The sequence below is a fragment of the Nothobranchius furzeri genome, chromosome 6 (genome assembly GCF_043380555.1).
Source record: "Nothobranchius furzeri strain GRZ-AD chromosome 6, NfurGRZ-RIMD1, whole genome shotgun sequence".
NCBI lineage: Eukaryota > Metazoa > Chordata > Actinopteri > Cyprinodontiformes > Nothobranchiidae > Nothobranchius > Nothobranchius furzeri.
The window spans coordinates 47,420,393-47,441,998 of NC_091746.1; the positions used below are offsets into that span (position 1 = coordinate 47,420,393).

A 21,606-nucleotide genomic window follows, 5' to 3' on the forward strand; every position below is an offset into this window, starting at 1 on the left:
TCCCCAATCTCAACAATAATCCAGAGAGTTCATTAAAACCCTGTATGAACTTTGGAGTTTGGAGAAGACTTGTGCAAATCATCCAACATGAACAGTAGAAACCAGCAGGCAGGCTCTGAGCACACAAAGCTTTCCAGAGAGGGCAGATTGCTTAAAGACAGAAACAATTTCTTTAAGATCGAAAAGGAGGAGTAGCATGTTCTGAAACACAAATAAAATTACTCTTAAGGGAACTGAATTTGCATTAACTCATTAACTGTCATTTGTATTTTTTTACTGTGTGGCCGTCAGAACGAACCCTCGCACCGTAAGTACAAGCATCTCAGCTCTAAAGCTGATCTTCATCTGCGTACGTCACATGTCACATGATCAGGAAGTAGAAAATCCATGTGTTAGGAGATCGTTTTGGGCCGCTGTTGTACAAAAAGTGAGGCGTGAACCGGAAAAGCTTCTGCTGATCATAATTCAACAACGGATTATGAAAGAACGGATAACGCTCAACATGCGTGGATTCTTCCTCATGTAAGAGGTGAGTCTCCGCTTTGTTTTGGCGTCGACATCATAGAGCACAACGTTCTGTGACTCTTAAAAAAACAGTAAAACGCTGAAAAACGCTGGCAGTGAAGAGCTTTTCTGTTCAGGAAACAGCTGGCAGTGAATGAGTTAAGGTAGCTTTGAGTCTTTCCAGCTTCAAATTCAAGACATTTTTTTTACATTTTCAAAGTGACTTTTCATGCCGATTCTTAGATTTGGTGAAAAGATAAAAATGAAGGTTGAGTAATACGTAAAGGTTTTCCAACTGTTATTCGTCAGTCCAACAAAAGACGATAGGCAAAATATATTTACGCGGAAACATTTAAACGTTTTGTGGGGCTGACACACACTTCACTGTGATTCACCAATCACAATTGTTCTTACTTCATTTACAGAATCAGATCAGGATGCTTCCTCATTAGCTATTTGATGTGTCAATCAACAAACGCTTAAAATGTTAATTTTACCGCCTTAACAGCAGGCCTGAGCTGTTATAAGCCAATACATTTATAATTTACTTTCATTAAAACTGTATTTTTTTTTCGTAGCCATGAATTCTGTTTCTAAATATTGACATAATTACTTTTCAATTCAACAATTCAAGTATCTGTGAACTTTTAGTAGCTGTGATGAAGTGAAACTGACGCTAATCGTTATCAACTTAAAATTTTCAATGATTATTAAAAAATTTTGACCAATTAAAATTTTAGAGTTATTCAAGAGAATAAATGTAAGAGTTTAAAATCTTTCCAAGTCAAGTGTTGGGTATTAGACAACCCTGAAGGACACAACAGTGACACACACTGAAAAACTTGGACACAATACCTTTGTTAGCATCTTTCCTTCCTTTTGCATGAAGTAATTCTTCTTAAACTCATAGTATGTGTTGTATTGATTCCAAGACTGCAGAAACTCAAACCTGGAGAGTATAGAAAGGAAGACATTCATAAATGATAATCTTAAGTATGATGAAGAAGTTCAGTAGTTTCTGTAGGCAAAAGTACTGACAGAATCCCTAAGACCAAGGCCTGAATGATGATTTCTGAGTGGTATAAAAAATAAATTAAAAAAACACTCACCGAGGATCATTTTTCGCACGGACGCTAGCCTCAAACTTCGAACCATTTCTTGCAGCATACTCAGCCAACTTGTCTATGACTGGCTGGATGTCAGGGGGTGGAGGAATGATGGCTGGTGGTGCGGGTGTAGAAACTGGAGCTTCTACTTTTGAGCTGTTTGAGTGAGAATTTTAAAACAGGTGTTGATGACTGTCACACTCCACATCTTCAGAAAAAAATCAAATAACTTATTTACATATAATGAATAATCTAAAAACCCATGCCATTACACCTGATTATGGTAAACCTCATGTTACAAGAATACCTGGCTTCCTGTATGTTCACAGGTGCAGCAGAGCTGGAAACCTGCGAGGCGGCAGAGGTTGGCGGCGCCGCAGTGACAGTTTCGGCAGGTGTGGGAGTCGTCCCAACGTTGGGCTGAGCTTCAGAAGAGGCTGGCGTCGAGATGACAGCTGAAGTTACACTGTTGTAGTACGAGGTGGCATCCACACCTGGTGGAGGAGGAGCTAAGCAGTACGATCCATCTGGAAGCATGTAGTATCCATAGTACACTGCTGCTGGGAAGAAATGGTTAGGAATGACTAATCCATATGATGCTCATAAACAAAAAAAAATCTGTTGATACAAGAGGAATGGTTGGATGGATAAACAAAGTGAAAGAATGGACGAATAGTTCTGCTTCTGAATAAGGACGTAAACAGAGCTGTATATTGTGATTAATTTTCATGCTCAAGCAACAAAATAATTGCATTAACAGGATGCCATTTTCAGTTTTCTGTTGAGATCTTTGATTTAACCGCATGCTCTGGGTTTAAGAGTGTGAGGTGGCGCTCTGGTACCAGCCCCCTAATTTGAAAAAGTGAGAAATTTGATTTATCTGTTTAGATTTCATCTGAAATCATGATGTATTTATAACAGTAATAGGGTGATCTATGGAGTCATTTTAGCAGTCTTTGCATTTTAACCTTGGGTAAAGAACATGAACCGGTCAGGGGAGAACGTCGTCGCTGCTGGAAATGGAATCTGTCAAATCAGTCTTGTTTATAGGCAAGGCCATTAATAACGCAAATACCACATTTTCTGCACAGTCACTGTGTTAAAATTACATTCTCCAGGAAGGCTAGACAAGGACAGTGGTCATTATAATTATAATGTCCAACTAAAGTTGGTTCTAAGGCACACAGTTCTACTAAAAACCTACATATTTCATTTTAGAAATTAGAAAATTAGGGATTTTCTTTGCACAAAAAAGTGGCAACAAAGTACAAGAGCTGCTATGTTAGAAAAACAGTGTCACTTTTTCTTTGTGGAGCGCAACGTGAGCCAACTCTGGAAAGAGAAATCTATGTGGTGTCAATCTTCAGACGTTCTTGCTGAAGGATTATTTAGATGGCTGTGGGGGATCTTCAGTTGTCAAGGTTTTCTTTAGAAAGCCATTGTTGTAATAAACTAGTATTTTTTTTCCTGTACGACAATTACTTTTGTTAAATGCATCAACCGAACTGATTAATTTAATCACTAAGAGAGCCATGAAATAAATCAACGTGTTATCTAAGCAGAAGGAAGGCTATCTTGTTCATCAGTGGGACTCGAATACAAAGACCATTCATTAAAAAAGGAGAGGGTGGCAATGCGAGCCCACATGGATTAAATAAATGGTCAATGTCAAAGTGGAGACACTGTGATATTAACGCATTACTCACTGAGATAGCTGACTTTAATGACATGATTCGTTCAAGTCAAGAAAACAGAAAGCTGAGGCTGAGGAGGTTCTGATGTATAAACGCGTCATAGAGAAAGGAAAGGACTAATTTTGTTGCAGGCAGAAGCACTGAAAGGAGATTTTGCTCAAGTTGACCCCATAATGCAGATGATAGGATTATTTGTTTTGCTTATAGGTGAAAGTTAAAAACTTTCGTGCAAAAGTTAATTTATAGACTAAGAGACCATCTAAAGGCTCAGGAACAATGTGCAGGTGTTTTGGACACATTAGCCGATTCAGGTGTGACACTTTGAGTCTAGAATATTAAATATTTTGGGGTTTTCATAAGCTTTAGGCCACAATCCTCACAATTATGACAAATAAAGGCTGAATCATCTGTAATGTAAAGACTATCTCACATATTAGTTTCACCTTTTAAGTTGAAAAACTGAAAACAATGAATTTCTTCATCATATTCCAATTTTTAAGTTTCACCTAATATTGTCATTAGCCTCTTTTAGAAAACAAAACCATGGGCTGCATGGGGGCGCAGTGGTTAGCACTGTTGCCTCGCAGCACGAAGGTTGCAGGCTCGAAACTCGGCTGCGGCCTTTCTGCGTGGAGTTGCGTGTTCTCCACATGCATGCGTGGGTTTCCTCCGGGTACTCCGGTTTCCCCCACAGATCACAACATGCCCTATAGGTTATAAATTGTAAGTCGCTTTGGATAAAAGTGTCTGCTAAATGAATAAACATAAACATAAAACAATGCCGCAACACTGAGCCAGCATCATGGAGCCTAAGGTCATTTATAAGTGGCCAGGCTGTGGCCCAATCGTGTCTTTTTTACAAAATATGACGCAATGGCAGTATAAAGGAAGTATGGGGATGGTCTCTGCACTGCCACAGACTTCCATTTATCTTGGACACAGCTTGCTTTTTCTTTGCGATTGAAGCCGCACTCATTAAGTTGACAAGCTGCTCCTGAAGTCCCCGTGAAGCTTTTGGGTGAACTGACCTCCAGCTCTAACGTAGAGAACCTCCTGCAGCTCTGCATTGCTCCAGTTTACTATCTCAGATGTTTACAAAGTGAAACTTACAGCATCTGCTTACTTTAATTTTAAATATATTTGTCGGTCGGAGTTCAGCAGTAATTCCATCTGTGATCATGACACCGCCCTCTGTTGCGCCAAGCTGCAAAATGCATTCACAAGTCTGGCGTTGCAGCAATAGCACTACCAAGCTTGGCTGAACTAATTCCACAAAGTTACCTAATCGCCATGGCAGTATTTCGTTGATTTGCCAGCATGGTGTGTCTTCTAAAAAGGGTGTTTTATTGCGGTTGCTCTCAATAGTCGGATAAACTAGATATTAATGATCATTGTAAATAATAATAGGAATAATAAGTTATTCCTTAGGTCACGTGTGTGACATAAGAACAACATTTGAAAGAGACTTGCTTTAACATTAAACCAGGTCAAAGACTGACCAAACAGGTGGTCAAGTTTTCTAAATCTTTGAACACCAAGATAATCAGGAAGTCATATGCAAACATCACCAGATCCAGTTCAGCAGATGAGCTAGAAGAAGACCCTTCACAGCTGTCGCTGATGATTAAACTCAAGTAGGATGAGTTAATGTTTGTGGGTCAGTGGGGGTCAGCACTGCATCAGGACCTGGACAACTTGCTACAGTTGATGAAACCATAAATTGTGCACTCTGCCAAACACTCCTACAGAAGAATATTCAAACATTGACCTTTAACCGGCCTCTCACGCTGACAAATCTTCTAATGGAGCTGTAGTAAAACCATTAAGCACTGTGAGACAAAATTCCTCCACAACGATGTGAGACTCATTACCGGCTATCAAAAACACTTGATTGGAACCAGATGTTAAGTTTACGGGGCAAAGGTTTATTCCTATATGCACAGATTAGATGAATAGTTCTTTTGCACCTAATAAATGAAATCCTCATTTGAAAACTGTGGTTTGTACTTACTCAGGCTATTGTTTTTGAAAAGGAAATTTGTTTATTGATTTGTAACCTTTAAGTGACACAAAAAGCAAAAACAGAAGGGGATAAACATGTCTTCACTGCACTCAACATATATTATTGTAATGAGCTTTAAACTATTAAAGTGTGATTTTATTATTTATGCACTAATCCTAATTTATACTAAACATCTTGCTTATATGTCAAGAGGTTTTTTTGGGAGGGGGGGGGGGTAAAAAGTAAAGACACATGTACTCACGGTCAGCTGAGTACTGAACTGTCGTCGTGGATACAGGCTCTTCAGGATTTGTAACTGGTGCTGCTGGTGCAGCAGCCGCTGCTGCTGTGCCGTTTCTTTCTTGTTGGGCTTTTAGTACAATTGCAGCTAGGGGATGATCGGGGTCCATAACCTTTAATGGCTGCAAAATAACGCCCCCCAAAAAACAGTGAAAATTAGTAAAAACAATTTTATCTATTCGGAGGATTCTTTAAGCAACTAACATTTACAAAAATTGGATTTATATGCACGCATAAGGTATTTAAGGCTTATATTTTAATAAAGAATAATCACAGTAATGTTTACAGCAGCAAAAAGTCTTATCTTAAAAAAAAATCTTACAAATTTAGGTAATAACCCCATGAATCACGAGACACAAATCCTGATTAGAAAACCAGTGTAGTTCTTTTCAAAAGAAAATCCCTCCTTATAAAAGGAAACCTTTTGACAGCTCTGTGCTAAAATAAGCTTGTTGTGTTTCCTTAAAAGGACACTCTTCTGTTCTGGCTGCTCAAAGGCTAATGACTATCTCGACAAGTTACACGAAAGCGCTAACAAAAAGCTAACATCATGATGACAGGGAAGCAGAATGTAGTTATTAGATGTTTGTCTCATGAGCAGACATCAACAGCAAGGAAAGACACAAATGAATAAGTAATGAGGATGTAAACAACCCATTTCAAATGGACAGTTTAAAATAGGAGCAGCCTGATGAGAAATACATTCATACTGAGGATCTAAACAATCAGTTTCAAATAGACATCTTTGAAACTAGACTAAGTTACATTTCATTTGAAATCATAAAACTGAAATATCAAAAAGAATAAAAATATATTTGTCCTTCTTCATTTTAGATAGCACAATTTTAACTATTTGTGCTCGCTGATGAAACACTTCATATAAAAATGTAAAAGCTTCTCCAGCAATTCTCCAAATATCCTTAAATCTGAAAAGTGCAACAAAAACATCTAAACGCAGCTAAATAATACCAAGAAAAATAAAAGAGTTTTTGCTGGACAAATAATTTACTACGCAGTGCTGCAGCAGCCTAAGAGCCGGAGGAGATGGATTAACTATCCGAGTATACACATTCGTGTTTCTGTCAGGAGTTATGCATTTAAAGAACTACGTACCAGTCAGAAACAGTAGCTGTACAAGACAATATACAAGAGAAAATATTGGTGGCTTTTATTTAAATCACATTACCTTAGTAATCTCTTCCAGGCGAGAGCACTTTTTAGGGGCGAACAGACTTGGATGAAGGTAGTTACCATCTCCATCATCATCAGAATCTTCTGAATCTGTTTCTGCAACAGGAAGAAAACAAAACTACCGGTAAGTTAAGAAAATATATTTTTTTTCCTAGTGGATCAAATTGTGCTACGTAATAATATATTCAGGGTTCGCCCCCAGAAAATTTGATAAGCCTGGCAATGAAGGAGGGGCATGCGCGTCGTTGTGTTTCGCTGCTGAGCGTCACGTCATCCATGACTGCAGAGAAGGTAGGGCCAGGGCCCGGGGATGGGGGGGGGGGGGGGGGGGGGGTGTACCACTACGCTCAGCCAGGTGGGTTACCAAGCAAAGCCTTGCGGCCCGCCAGGCTTATACATCGCTGGGGGAAACCCTGTGTATTATCTATGCAGCATTCATACATTTTCATATATATTGATATTTACAGTGAGATAAAATAAAAATGTTTTATTTCATACAATTTTTCTTTTTCGTTACACCTTGATCTGCTTCAATATCTTTATGATACACGAGACAATTGATAAAATGATCTATGGACTAACGAGACAAAAGCAAAACTGCTTTGGAAAGTGTCTATCACGTTACAGCTCGAGTAAAAACTAAGACTGCATTTCAGACCAAGAACATCCCACCAACAGTCAGACATGAGGGTGGTAGAGTGATGGTATGGGGCCGACTTGCTGCTTAAGGACCGGAATGACCTTCCAACAGGAAATCCCAAGGAAGAATGAGTGACCTTTGACCTTATTTAGAAATAAAAGTAATTTATTATATAAAATGAATGTGTTTAATGGTCAGTTTCACATGAATAGTTTAAAATGTTTTGTCCAACTTTTAGAGACATTCTATAAAGTTTATGAAAGTGATGTCATCAAGTGACAAGAAAAGTGGCAGCTTGCACACCAACTGAGTTTGTGTCTAAAAAGAACACAACTTTTGCACTTAGGGAGTATTTCAGGTTTAAAGCAAACAAAAAGGAGAGCCAGTAAACACTGAGGAGGTAATTTGTGCAAACAAAAGATCAGTAGGGTTGGGCATTGTTTTAATATGAACAATTCAGATTCCCATCCCTCGTTTCGATTACGGTTCCTATCGATTCCCAATTTTGATTCTTTGGCAGTATCCAAAAACATCAAATGTTTTATAAGAGCCAGCCAATCACAGGTCTTTTAAGCTGAAATGATCTAAACTTCAACATGAATTTAAATTCTCTGAACAACGTCACCTTCATTTAGGCAAAACATGTTTTCAAAAAAGAAAGAAAAAAAGACTTGCAGCACAATCAGTGCGTTTGTTTCTGACCACAATCCTAGTACGGGAACTGAAGATTCCTCTGGGATGAGAGGCAAAATGTCTTCAACATAGCGGAGAAATCGAGCTGTTTTCAATTAAAACCATCAGGATGTTCATGTCCAGGATGAGAAGCTACACCTACGATTCAGTTAAAGGGTAACTGAAACTTAAATGTAGCTGCTGTCGTCAGTAATCTAATCAACAGACTAAATAACTCAAAAAAGAAATAAAAAATCTCACAACTTTGCGTGTTGCGAGATGTTTTTATTATTATTATTATTATTATTATTATTATTATACTAATTTATTATCCCTATCAGCTCCTAGTGGCCAGAACCCGGTGTCAGTCGTCCACCACAGAGAATGGCTGTTCTCTTTCTTAACATTCGTTTCGATGTCTCACTATGGGATACGCCCCTCCGCGGATTCCTCAGAAGCACTTATCTCAATACGCCAATCCTGATTGGCCAGTGACCGTGACGTACGCGTCCCCCTGCTACTATAAGTAGCAAGCGTCCCAACGTACACACTATTCAATCACCTCTTCTCGCTTCGGTGGTCGCTTATCTCTGAGGTAAGTTAGCTCAACTGTTCACAGACGGAGCCTTCTAATATTCTCTCCGTCGCCGAACGTTAACTTACCGTCCTTCTGTCCTGACCTTCACCATAGGCTCGGGGCATAACGAGCAGCTTCACACTCCAGTGCATCTGTTCGTTCTCTGCTAACACACCAGTTAGCCAACATGGAAGCCGCTCCTCCCACCAGAGGAGTCGAGGGCGCAGGAGCTCGCCTCTGTACCTGTGGGAACGAAATCTCAAGCAAAGACCCGCACAGGGTCTGCTCGAGCTGCCTCGGGCTGGAACACGCCCAGCTGGCATTGGAAGTCCCCGGATCATGTGAGAGCTGCGCTTGCTTCACCCTGAAGAGCCTTCGCCGGCGGCTAGCGCGCCAAGCTAGCCTGTCGGGGAAGGACCCTTGCCTGCCGGCCTCTGGGCCACCGCCTGGGGACGCCAGCGAACATGTCCTCCCGGAGCCGGAACCGTGTCCCGAACTCAGCTGGGGCTCACAGCTCGAACTGGCCGGTCCGATCCACCCCGCCGAGGACGTATTGGAGTTGGACTACGGAGACGACGAGGACACCTCGGAACTCCTCAGGACGAGGAGGACGACGTCTTTCTCCCCATCGCTCAGGCCTCCATGCCTAGCTTTCCGTCCTCTCCCAGGGATGGAGCGGCTTCTCCGGCCGCCCACCTGGACATGCAGTCAGTCTGCCGACGCGCTGCGACCAGGCTCAACATCCCTTGGCCCACCGTGGTCACTGAGGCTGTCAGATCCCGCTACGAGGGAAAGAAGCTGCCTCAGGCCACGAGGGCGGCAAAGCCCCTCCTTCCCGCCTTCCCGGAGCTACTCCAAGAAGTGAGGTCCTCCTGGGACAAACACCCGTTCAGCTCCAGGTCTCCTGTCCAAGGAGCCTCCTCGCTGGACTTCGAAGGGATGGAGAAGGCTGGCATGCTTCGCATGCCGCCGATGGAACCGCTGGTTGCAGCCCACCTGCACCCACGGCTCTCGGCGACTTCCTCCAGGCCTCCCGCTCTCCCTGCGAAGGCGGACCGCTTCCAGTCGGCACTGAACGAGAGGGCGTACAAGGCTGCCGCCATCTCGGTCCGAGCTTTGAATGTCTCCTCCATGCTCTCGGCGTACCAAGCCGAGCTCTGTGAGGACATGAATACGAAGCCGGACCCGGAGGTGTGGGAGGAAATCACCGTACTGACCGACATCTGCCTGCGTGTGCAGCGCTGCGCGGTCCATGCTACGGCTAAAGCTATGGGCATGATGGTGCTTCAAGAACGTGCACGATGGCTGAACCTCACTAACCTCTCTGAGAGAGAGAAGGAGGACATTTTGGACATGCCAATCGTGCCTGAAGGCATTTTTGGCTCTGCCCTGGCATCAATGCAGCAACGGTGTGCGGCCAAAAAGAAAGAGGATGAAGCCCTTCATCTCTGCCTTCCCCGTAAACCCTCACCGGCGCTGCCGGCTCGGCCAAACCTGCCTCAGGCAGCTGCCCGAGCCCAGCCTCAGTTCCGGATCCCAAAGCGCCCGAAGCCTCAAGCTGTCCAACCAGCTCCTTCGGGCTCAGAGCCTCGACCAGTTTGGCCTCAGGGATCCGGCAACCAAGCTGCTCCGCCGCCGGGACAATCCACCAGACACGGCGGTCAGCAGGTGAGGAGGAAGAAGTGGGCAGCCTGTCGGAGTTCTTCCCTCCCGACGCTGCAGCTGGCGGTTCCCCGTTCGCCAGCTCCTCCTGTTCGATGTTGCCATGGTGCTTTCTCCCCCCCCCTCACGGAACCCCTCCGGCAGAGTTCCCGAGCGGTCCAGGGTGGGGCCAGGACGTGCAGCCGGCGGTGCCGGCTCAAAATACACGTCACAAGCACTCACATTGTTTTTCACAAACATGTCACGCTCAAGGAGCATTAAAAGGTTCGCTGTCGCATCCAGACAAAATGTCAAGGGCGCAGCAAAAATCAATAAAATGTCACCCATGAGCGGTTCCAGGCGGGGGCGGCGCCACGGGTCGTCCCCGTAAGCCTGGGCCGTCAAAGCACAAAGCCCCTGCGCATGCGCAGTGGCTGCCACGAGCACCGCTGCCCCACAACCTCTGGAGGGAGCTGCTGCTCCGTGTGTCACGGCTGTGTCACGGCTCTCCACTCACATGGAGGAATGGACAGCGGTTTCTGCTTCACGTTGGGTGCTGAGAACTATTTCGAGGGGTTACAGGCTCCAATTCGCTTCTGTTCCTCCTCAATTCTCCAGCGTAGTGTTCTCCCACGCCCAGGGGTCGTCATCTCACATCCTTCAGGGAGAAATCTCCTCCCTGCTGGAGAAGGGAGCGATATGCATTGTGCCTCCCGATCGGTCTCAGAGCAGTTTCTACTCCAGGTACTTCCTGGTCCCGAAGCGGGGGGGGGGGGACCGGGATTCGCCCGATCCTGGATCTGAGGGCCCTGAACCGATGCCTCAGAAAGTACAGATTCAAAATGCTCACGCTCTCATCCCTTTTGCGTCTGATTCACCAGAGCAACTGGTTCACCTCAATCGACCTGAGGGACGCATACTTTCATGTTCCCGTGTACCCTCCACACAGGAAATTTCTGAGGTTTGCCTTTCAGGGAGTGTGTTACGAATACACCGTGCTCCCATTCAGCCTCTCGCTGAGCCCGAGGGTGTTTGTCAGGTGTACGGAGGCGGCGATCGCCCCTCTGAGAGGGAGGGGCATTCGGCTGGCCACGTATTTAGACGACTGGCTCCTGCTGGCACGGTCCAGAGAGGAGGCAGCGTCAAACACGCTGGTTGTGATCCCTCACTTGTGTGGTCTGGGTTTCAGAATAAACTGGCAGAAAAGCGCTTTACTCCCCTCCCAGAAAATAACCTTTCTAGGTCTGAATCTGGACTCAGGGGCGTTCACGGCCCGTCTCTCGGCACCGCGCGTGAACGCGCTCGTTCTGCCTGGCGCGCTTCCGCCTACACAGTTCGGTGCGGTTTGCGTTATGCCTCAGGCTTTTGGGTCTCATGGCGTCGGCTATTTCAGTGGTACCACTCGGCTGTCTACACATGAGATTCTCAACGCTGGGTGGCTTCTCTGGGTCTCTCTCCAGTGAGCCACAGAGCGCGCAGGGTGACGGTCTCTGCAGCGTGCGTCGCGGCGCTCAGCTGTTGGCGTCACCCCTCCCTCTTGGCACAGGGGGTGCCTTTGGGGTTGGTTCTCGTGAGGAAAGTGGTCGCGACAGATGCGAGCCTGTCAGGTTGGGGGGGGGCTCCTGGAGGGTCGCTCTGTCAGGGGTGTGTGGAGCAGAGAGCTCTGGGGGACACATATAAATTATCTGGAACTCCTCGCGGTCTTTCTAGCCCTGAGGCGCTTCCTGCCTTTTCTCTCCGGCCATCATGTCCTAGTGAGAACAGACAACACCATGACTGTGGCTTATATAAACCGCCAGGGGGGGCTGCGCTCCATGCGGTTACACACGCTGGCACGCAGACTGATCCTATGGTGCAGCAGGCATCTCCTCTCAATCAGAGCCACCCATGTCCCGGGTGTTCTGAATCGGGGGGCGTATCTGTTGTCCAGAGGGACACCCCTGTATGGGGATTGGAGCCTGCATCCAGCAGTGTTGGAACAGATTTGGATCCGGTTCGGCACAGCCGTAGTGGATCTTTTTGCCTCCAAGGAGAATGCTCACTGTCCTCTGCGCGACCGAGACGCTCCACTCGGCGTGGACGCGCTGGCGCACGACTGGCCACGGGGACTGCTTTACGCTTTTCCCCCAGTGGCCCTGATACCACCCACCTTGCTGAGGGTACGAACCCAGCTCCACACTCTCATTCTGGTGGCCCCATACTGGCCAGCCATGCATTGGGTGGCGGACATTTTCCAGCTCCTGGAGGGCCAACCTTGGAAACTTCCGCTTCGCAGGGACCTGGTGTCCCAAGCGGGAGGCTCGATCTTCCACCCTCATCCAGAACGGCTGGCCCTGTGGGCCTGGCTCCTGAGGGGTGCGGGCTAGTGTCAGCAGAGCTGCCCCAGGCAGTCATTCGAACCATTCAGAATGCTAGGGCCCCCTCCACTAGGTCCCTATATGACTGTAAATGGAGGGTGTTTGAAGCCTGGTGTCAGGGCAGGGAGGTCTCACCCTTCCAATGCCCAGTGAACGTCATTCTGTCTTTCCTGCAAGACTTGTTGGATGGGAAGAAGGCTTTCTCCACCATTAAAGTGTACCTAGCAGCCATTTCCGCCCGACACTTGGGTTTTGGGAAGAAACTGGCAGGTCAACACCCCCTGGTGTGTAGCTTCATGAGGGGCGCGCGCAGACTTCTCCCTGTGTCTCGACCCCTGGTGCCCTCATGGGATCTGTCCTTGGTGCTGTCGGCCCTCTCCGGGCCTCCATTTGAACCTATGGACGGCCTGGACCTTAAGATCCTGTCTCTTAAGGTGGTGCTACTCCTGGCTTTGGTATCTGCAAAGCGAGTTAGTGACTTACAGGCTCTCTCTGTGCACCCATCCTGCACCCAGTTTGCACCCGGTGACATGAAGGTGTCCCTGAAGCCCAACCCTGCCTTTGTGCCTAAGGTGGTGGGCTCCTTTTCTCCTATTATCCTCACAGCTTTCGACCCGCCACCCTTCTCCTCTCCTGAGGAGGAGCGGTGGCACAAGCTGTGTCCGATTCGCGCGCTCAAGGAGTATGTGAATCGGACGGAGAACCTTCGCAGGGGGGACCAGCTTTTTGTGTCATGGGGTGGGCCTCGTAAGGGGAAACCCGTCACAAAGCAGAGGCTTTCCCACTGGATTGTGGAGGCTATTTCTATGGCTTACTCCTGTCAGGGCATTCAGGCTCCTGTTGGGCTCAGGGCCCAGTCTACTAGGGGCCTGTCTGCTTCTTGGGCCCTTTTTCGGGGGCTGTCAATCCAGGAGATTTGTGCTGCAGCAAGTTGGGCGTCTCCACTTGCATTTGCACGCTTCTATAAGCTTGATGTTTCGGTCCCTGCATGACTCACGATTCTGAGTGTGGGGTCTTTGGCGGGCCAAGACGTATCCCTGTAGGTTGGTGATCGCTGGATAAGCTGTCTGGCAATACGGGAGTCTCCATATCCCATAGTGAGACATCGAAACGAATGTTAAGAAAGAGAACTTTAGGTTACTGTCGTAACCCCGGTTCTCTGAGTAACATGAGTGAGATGTCTCACCAGACAACCCTTCTTGATGGGCGAAGCGAGAAGAGGTGTTTATCTTGAATAGTGTGTACGTTGGGACGCTTGCTACTTATAGTAGCAGGGGGACGCGTACGTCACGGTCACTGGCCAATCAGGATTGGCGTATTGAGATAAGTGCTTCTGAGGAATCCGCGGAGGGGCGTATCCCATAGTGAGACATCTCACTCATGTTACTCAGAGAACCGGGGTTACGACAGTAACCTAAAGATCTAGCAGGACGATTTTTTGAGGTTATTGCTCAGCCTTCTGACAGTCACACTCACACAGATGAGTGTTGGTGAGTGGCTGCGTTTGAGTGTTGATGCTTAGTGTGTTTTTATTTCTGCAGTGAGCCAAACTCACTTCAGACCGCTCGGAATTTGTTCTTTAAATGTTGTATTAAATCAACTGTGCTGACGCATTTTAACGAGCTTCTTCTGTGCCGTATTTTTCACTGTAGGATGCAAACTTTACATCACGGACTAAAGGTCCAGCAGACGCATTTGTTTAAATTTTTGCCACTGCGTGCTGGGTGTGAGGGAAGAGCAGGGACTCTATGCTGCACACAGGGCTCTGCAGGCTGCAAAGTAGTAGTGACAGACAGCTGGTATGATCAGCTGCTCCCAAAAGCGTTATTTTTTTCATGGAGAACGGCTGCAGATTCTTTTTCCGTAGGCAGCATAGGAATCGAAGCTAGGAATCTAAATTAAAAAAAAAAAACTTTATAAATTATTCCAGGAAAAACAGAGTTAGTCCCCGGTTCCAATCGATGCCCAACCCAACCCCTCAGCACATGAGTTAGACAGAGCTGAAATAACAGCCTACTGTTTGAAGCCTGTATTTAAAGAGACGACAATGTGTTTTTCTGATGGAAAATAAGCTGCCAGCCTTCCTCAGATGTCGCGACTAGCCCCAAAGTACTCAAGTGTCAGTGCCATGAGCCAATTGAAGTGGGTTTTCAGCGGTCGGTCCACAGCATCCTATGCTGAAGCTGGAATTGGTAAACATGCTGGTTTTCAGGCAAAAATTATTTTTATAAGCTGCTTTTTTTAAGCGGTTAATATTATGTGTGTTGTGTAGCTATTGGTTTAGTAATGGGGTTTGTTACTCAGTTTCTGAACGGTGAAGGTTCAAACCAACAGTTTGATAACTCCACTTGAGGCTTACGTCATCATTTTTTTATTGGTCCCAGTAATAACGTACACCGTGCTCAAATGCAAAGGAAGCTGGAAAGTATTCAAATTTAGATACCGCCCAAACCTACACCGAGCCATTGCAGAATTAGTTACTCCTTTGGCCCCGTAAGAGGAGCTTTCAGGTCATCCTGGTAAAATGAAGACCAGCAGAAATCTGTGAGGCAAATATTTTTATAGCTACGTGTGTTACAATAATATTGGGTGACAACTCAGAGACGGTGTTAACCAGCGTGTTTACGGACTGTGGATTCAGTGAAGACTTTAAGAAACTTACCCTGTGACAGCTCTTGTTTGTTGACAGAACCAAGGTTGTATCGACCTTCCTTCATGGCCCGCAGGATGTGTTTGTAATATGGGTTTAAGTAATGGTCAAAACGGAGAAAGTCAAACTGGGAGTTCCCGGCTTGCTTTGCTTTTAGCACTATTTCAAACTGAGCCCCCTGCTGACGCACAAATTTGGCTGTCCTCTCAATGATGTTGTGGGTCTTGACAGTGGCAGGCTAAAGGAGGAGAAATAAAAAAAAAAAGAACATCATTATATATTATAAATAAATAAATATTACTGTTTTTCTCTTTTTACTAATACAAGACTTGTAAAAATACATTGGACATCTGGGGAAAAAAATCTGTAGTACTTTAAATAAGAGCTAAAGCCCAGTAAGATGCACTGTACAGCTTATTCACACTAAGGACACAAGCCATGTGGTGACATTAATTCTGAAAAGACACGGGAGGTAGAAAACACTAGAACCCCAAACGGTCCATAATTCATCCATGATTTTTACCTCGTGTGCTTAAAATGATTAACTATAGTAATTACGTAGAGTGTACAGAGAAGTGAAGATATCTTCCAAAGATTACACAAATCTCATCAAGATAAAAGTCAATAAATATTTGTCATGACACTGGCTAAAAGGATACCAACGTCCAACACAAATGGATAATCCGTCTTTTAAACTGCAAAGGACTTTTTCAACACAAGGACCTTTCTTTTTTATCTCTGTTTAAGAAGCTGGTGTTTATGGGAAAAGCTTATTTCATACGTAGTACACAAGAAACTCCATCGAGCTCATGCTAATAATTCACAAACAGCGCAGCTAAGAGATTAGCTCTGTTGCATTTCAATGCCTGTGCATACTAATGTTGTCTGACCTTGTCACGAGCAGTGCTGCTCCTTAATGCCAACTGGCAAAGTCATTTTATTACCTTCAGTTAGGGTTTTTATCAAAGATTAACCCAATTTGACTGTAAAATTCTGCTTCATAGGACATTTATTATATATTTATTTTCTATAAGGCACCAAACTAAAAGAAAATTTAAAATGACCCCCGCCCCAAGCATCCTTCTACCTACTACAATGTATAATCTTTATTTGTACACTCACACATGTGACATTGTTGTCCTTTTAAATATATAAAGCACTGCTTTCCTCTGCTCTATATGCATATATGTAGGCATACATATGCACATACACATCCACATATATATGTGTACAACAACCTTTGTAGAACAGAAGAGAGCAACACATTATAAACTATTCAATAGAAATAAAAAAGTTACCAAAGTAATATTTGCTTCTTGTCTGGTCATTAGTAATGATCATAACTAATTTATTAGACTTCAGAACTGCTGTTGATTCTGTTTTAATGCACATAGCTGACTCCAGCACATTTACATTTGAACCAACTCCATATGGACCACTTATGATGTTAATGCTTTTATTAAAACGTAATGTGCACAAAAAGGTGAAGAGTTTATTCTTTACAATAATGGCTAATTGGCGCAACCTCGTTCGTTCATGGGCTTGACAGATTCTAAATGTTGAATTTGATGGAAAAGCCAAACAGACATTTGCCATTGCTCTACACCTCCTGGTGACCCAGGAATCACATGAGGTGTCCACAGGCATGTTCTAAAAAGCTCAACCCACCAGTAAACTGAGTCTAAAATGTTATTTTATTCTTTTGGTAATTTATTTTATCACAAATGCATTCATATAGATTTGAATATGACAATATTAAAAACAAAATTTTAAATATGTTTACTGTATAAGAAGTTTAGTTAAAACGTGACTGAAAATCCTTTTTTGGAGCTTTTACCCATGTTATAATGTAATTTCCTCATGAGAAAAACCCCCAAGCCTGTTTCCTGCCCAAGCTTCAATATAGATGTAAAGATTTTTCCTACATCCAGAAGAAAGTAGCCACTTGCATCATCAGGCATTTCTTCTGCCCCAGAACCTGGTCTGGTCTCGGTTCTAAAACCTGGATATTCCGTGGATATTCTGACAAATTACTTAAGAATTTGGGACAAAACACCGTCATAAAAACCATGCATTCCAACTACAAAGACACATGTGATGGCCAGCTCAGGATACATGTCTTAGACGACTACTGTTTAGTAACAGACTCAGTGGTCCGATAGTTAGAATGACAGGACTGAATGTAGTTTTGCACTGGTTCGCCTCCCGGTTGCAGCGGTAATTTTGATTCTTCTTTTTAGCCACACTAGCCAGTATGATGTTTTCAACACTTTATTTGTATATTGTTTAAAATTTAAGGACTGGTCTGTTTTGTTTTTTTACTATCTTTTTTTTAGCCAATGCGAGTCCATGTGATGTGAGCAGAGTATCAATTAAAATTCTGCTTGAAAATTACCAAATTGAAAGATCTTTAGAGACACAAAATATTTTGAATAAAATAATCAATAAAACTAAAATATACATAAATGAAATCTGCTTCAGCTGGTTAAATAAATGACTGCCGACACTGGGAGTCAAACCGACATCAGCTCATGGCAAAATGGGACAAAAGGCAGGTGCTTAAACCTCTGTACCGCCAAGACCAATTCAACAGCAGGCTTGCACTGGTGAAGGCATGTTTTGTCGGAACAGGTGTGGGCGGAGCTTCATTGAAATTAATAGTTTTATTTCCAGGTGGAAATTCAGGCTAACGAAAATAACTCATATTTAAGATAAATGACATCTCAATAGTGCCAACAGGAATATTTTATAAAATATTGTGGAACCTGTTGGTTGGTTTAGTAAGAAAATAGCATAACCACTCAGTATTTGTTGGGAATGCCTCTCAGTTACTGCCATGTAGAGGCCGACTGATATGGGTTTTTGTGTAAGCTGACACCGATAAGGATTTTTAAAGGATTTTGTTGCAGATGGCCGACATCTAAGCCGATTTTTAAGGCCGATTTTATACATATATATATATATATATATATATATATATATATATATATATATATATATATACACATTTTAGCAGCACATTGATTGTGAAAGACAACTGAACACTCACTATGTGCAATATAAATTAAGTAAATAAACCTCTTAATATTTATTGAACTTCAAACAAAAAACAAACTCAAAACATTTATAAAATCGGTGTGTTGGGGTCCTTTGGGTCATTTTTTATTCTAGTAGTGGCAGCAGTTGGCCATACAGGTGCCTGATTTATTTATTTTTTATCGGCTCTTACAAACAATTTCAGCCGATGGCTGATATAGAAAAAATGTAATATATCGGCCCGATTTATCGGTCGGCCTCTACTTCCACGTCAAACTATATTTATACGTGAGATTCGTTGATTTTTAGTGACTTTTTTGTGAGTTCAAAATTGTGGTTGGGTATGGCTGCCATGTTGAACTGGGCTGACTACAAAAATGAATCAATTGTACCTCTATTTGTAATAATTATTTTCTGAAAGTTTAATCCATCCAGTGATTACTTTGTATGATTTTGATTAAAATCTGTTCAATGGTTAATAATAGTCATTAATTAATTACCGTTACTGTTGTCAATAATTAGAGTTATTTTATATAGTCTTTGTCGTTAATTATTACCTGCCTAATGAGAAAACCATAGCACCACTGGAGACTTTATTTTGTGATGAAAAATTAAGAGTAGAACTTGAGCTGCTTCAGGTGCTTTACCTCTCTAGGCATTATGAGTTCAATCACCTCCTATTCATGCTGACACAATGATCACACGATCAGACAAAAATATATAATTATTGTATTGTGAATCATTAACAATCTGTTTAATTATGAACATTAACACATACCACATAAAGAAAATTTATATTTTTTTATATAGTTGAGAAAAGACAACCTCAGAATGAACATCAAAGTAAAAGGTTTGCTGATTTGGTTGAAAGTCATTTAAATATCAGTGATGCATGGCAAACCCATTGTTGGACTTATGCTACAATTGTTATTTTGCTGTCTAACAAATTTATAAACAGTAACATTTTGGTGAAAATGACTTTTTGATAGTGTTGCAAGTCCAAAAGACATTAAATAACACAACATTAGCAAATTCCCCGTTGAGAAATGCACCTTAACGTATAAAACAGATTTAAAACAACAGCCTGAACTTCCACACACACACAGACATTTTTACAACAGAAATAAATGTTGCTTCTCTTCTCATGCATAAGAAAGCTGCAGCTATATGGAGTCGAGGGGGTTCTATTTGCAGACACAAGAAAGAACAAAGCAACATTGGTTTAAATATTTCAGCTGAGGCATACTGTGTTTTTTATTTGGATGCTATGTCAACATAAAGCCCAAAACATTGAAGGGTTTTTAACGTTAAAGTCTGACACATAAGGTCCGTGCACTGTGATGTAAAACTGGTAAAGGCTATCCAATCAAGCAAGAAAATTTCCACTAAACAAAAAGAAACAGATGTTTCACTTCATGTGCTGAGGCCTTCAGTAGCTATTGATTAGACTGTCACCCAGACATCACAAGACAAGCTGCTGCTGGAAGCTGAGCAGATTAAAAAATATATAAAAATAAATCAGCGTTTGCCTGTTGAACCACAAAATTTGCCACCTACTGGATTTGATTAGGCAAACAGGTGAGATAATGTGAATTACTACAGCTGTTTATGTTTCAATGGCAGTATAGAAAAAAACCAAGTATATTTCATTGCTTTCTGAACAAATCTCATCTTGATCAAGCCTTTAGTCGACTAATTTGGACCAGGATCACAGATTATTTCTCTACTCTGCACCTTTATGTTTTGTTTCACGGCTGCTGCTCTGACATCAATCCATCTTGTGAATATGATTAGTTGGCAAGCACTTCATTTTTAAAAAGTGTTGTGATCAGCCTTTCTGCAGCTTGCCCTTTATGGATCAGCATTCATCATTTTGTCTGCTGTAACTGATTTGAAAACTGGAGCAGATACTGAAACATGACAAGTGTACCACCATCACACCTCTAGTTGAAAGAAACAGAGTGTTCATAAATACTGAATATCTCTGTAACAATAGGGGGTCAACATCTGTGAGGCAGCAGAAAATTAAGCACTTACTAGTTCCACATCAGGTGGGATGGCAAGTCCTGCGGGAGCAACGAATGGTTCTTCACTTCCCCCTGGCTCTCCCTCCTCTGTGAGCGAAAAAGAAATATTTGGGACAAAACAGAAGACACAAATCATCTTCTGGTGATCATTTAAAATTAAAATAAGCCCTGAATATCTAAAAAAAAAAAAAAAGCACACCAACGAATTCAAGAATATGGAATGGCTAAAGTTTTTTAAATTAATGAAACACATGCCTTCAATTCTTCTCTTCCCTCCACAAATACATCACGGGGAAAATACCACCATGGCCATTACCTTCATCTTGATAACAACACAGAGGTCAGGTAGAGACAAGATTTAATTTTTAATGTACTGCTGCAGGGAGTTTGTAGAGTGATATACGAGTTCTTTAATTTATTACAAAGGAGCGATGGATGGTGAAAGCTCCACCTTTCTGCCAGATCTTAGGATTTCATTTGGCTTGATGTGTGCAGCGTCCCCTTGGGGTACATTTGGCAAGGCTCGGGGCTTTCACTCCATCTTAAGTCATATCTCTGAGAAAATTTAGGGAACCTATTAAAGATGGCTGTACAAATAGTGGTTCTATTTTAAAAGAGTTTTTAAAATGTCATTTTAAAGCAAATTCCTCTGTATAACACAGCTTTTTAACTGCATTTAAAAAGTGGAAATAGGGCTGGGTGACATTGAAAAACATATCGATACTTTTTCGAAAAATTCCGACAAATCACATTTATCTTGATTTTTTTTTCTGGGAAGTATTTACAAAAAAGTTAGTAGTTTAGGCTAGATGTCTCAAATGTCACACAGACACTTTTATTAATAATATATTTAAAATCCAAGTAAAGTAATTTTAATTCCATGTAGGGGTGCATCATGTATCACTTAAAATATATTTTCTTCTTGCTCAGATGTTAATCAACCCACTACACATCGGATTACTCTCAGGTGGGACACGCAGCTCGGAGTTGTTGTATTTATGAAGGAAAACATGGCTTGGATCGCACAGTTTTCACCCAGATCAGCGATTACAGAAAGATACATGATGGTTTTTGAGGTATTTTGGCTGTTGTAGGCCATCGTTGCTGATGCCTGGTTATGTGGAGGGGTTCGGCCCATCTCCACACACAAACAGGAAAAAGAAAACCTATCAGAAATAGCAAAATGCTCACTGAAATACAAAAATCCGC

The 21,606-nt window shown here is 43.0% G+C and overlaps 1 protein-coding gene across 1 annotated transcript in view; it reads right to left on the reverse strand.

Moving 5' to 3' along the window:
• sfswap (splicing factor SWAP) overlaps nucleotides 1-21,606 on the reverse strand; it is an 82,931-nt gene that overhangs the window by 49,111 nt on the left and 12,214 nt on the right. Inside the window, exons 4-10 of the mRNA XM_054744881.2 lie at nucleotides 20,408-20,484; nucleotides 15,347-15,572; nucleotides 6,793-6,893; nucleotides 5,569-5,728; nucleotides 1,918-2,167; nucleotides 1,614-1,766; nucleotides 1,360-1,453 (exon numbers count right to left, since the gene is read on the reverse strand). Of these exons, the coding sequence (XP_054600856.2) occupies nucleotides 1,360-1,453; nucleotides 1,614-1,766; nucleotides 1,918-2,167; nucleotides 5,569-5,728; nucleotides 6,793-6,893; nucleotides 15,347-15,572; nucleotides 20,408-20,484 (1,061 nt within the window). The remainder of the gene's footprint in view (nucleotides 1-1,359; nucleotides 1,454-1,613; nucleotides 1,767-1,917; nucleotides 2,168-5,568; nucleotides 5,729-6,792; nucleotides 6,894-15,346; nucleotides 15,573-20,407; nucleotides 20,485-21,606) is intronic.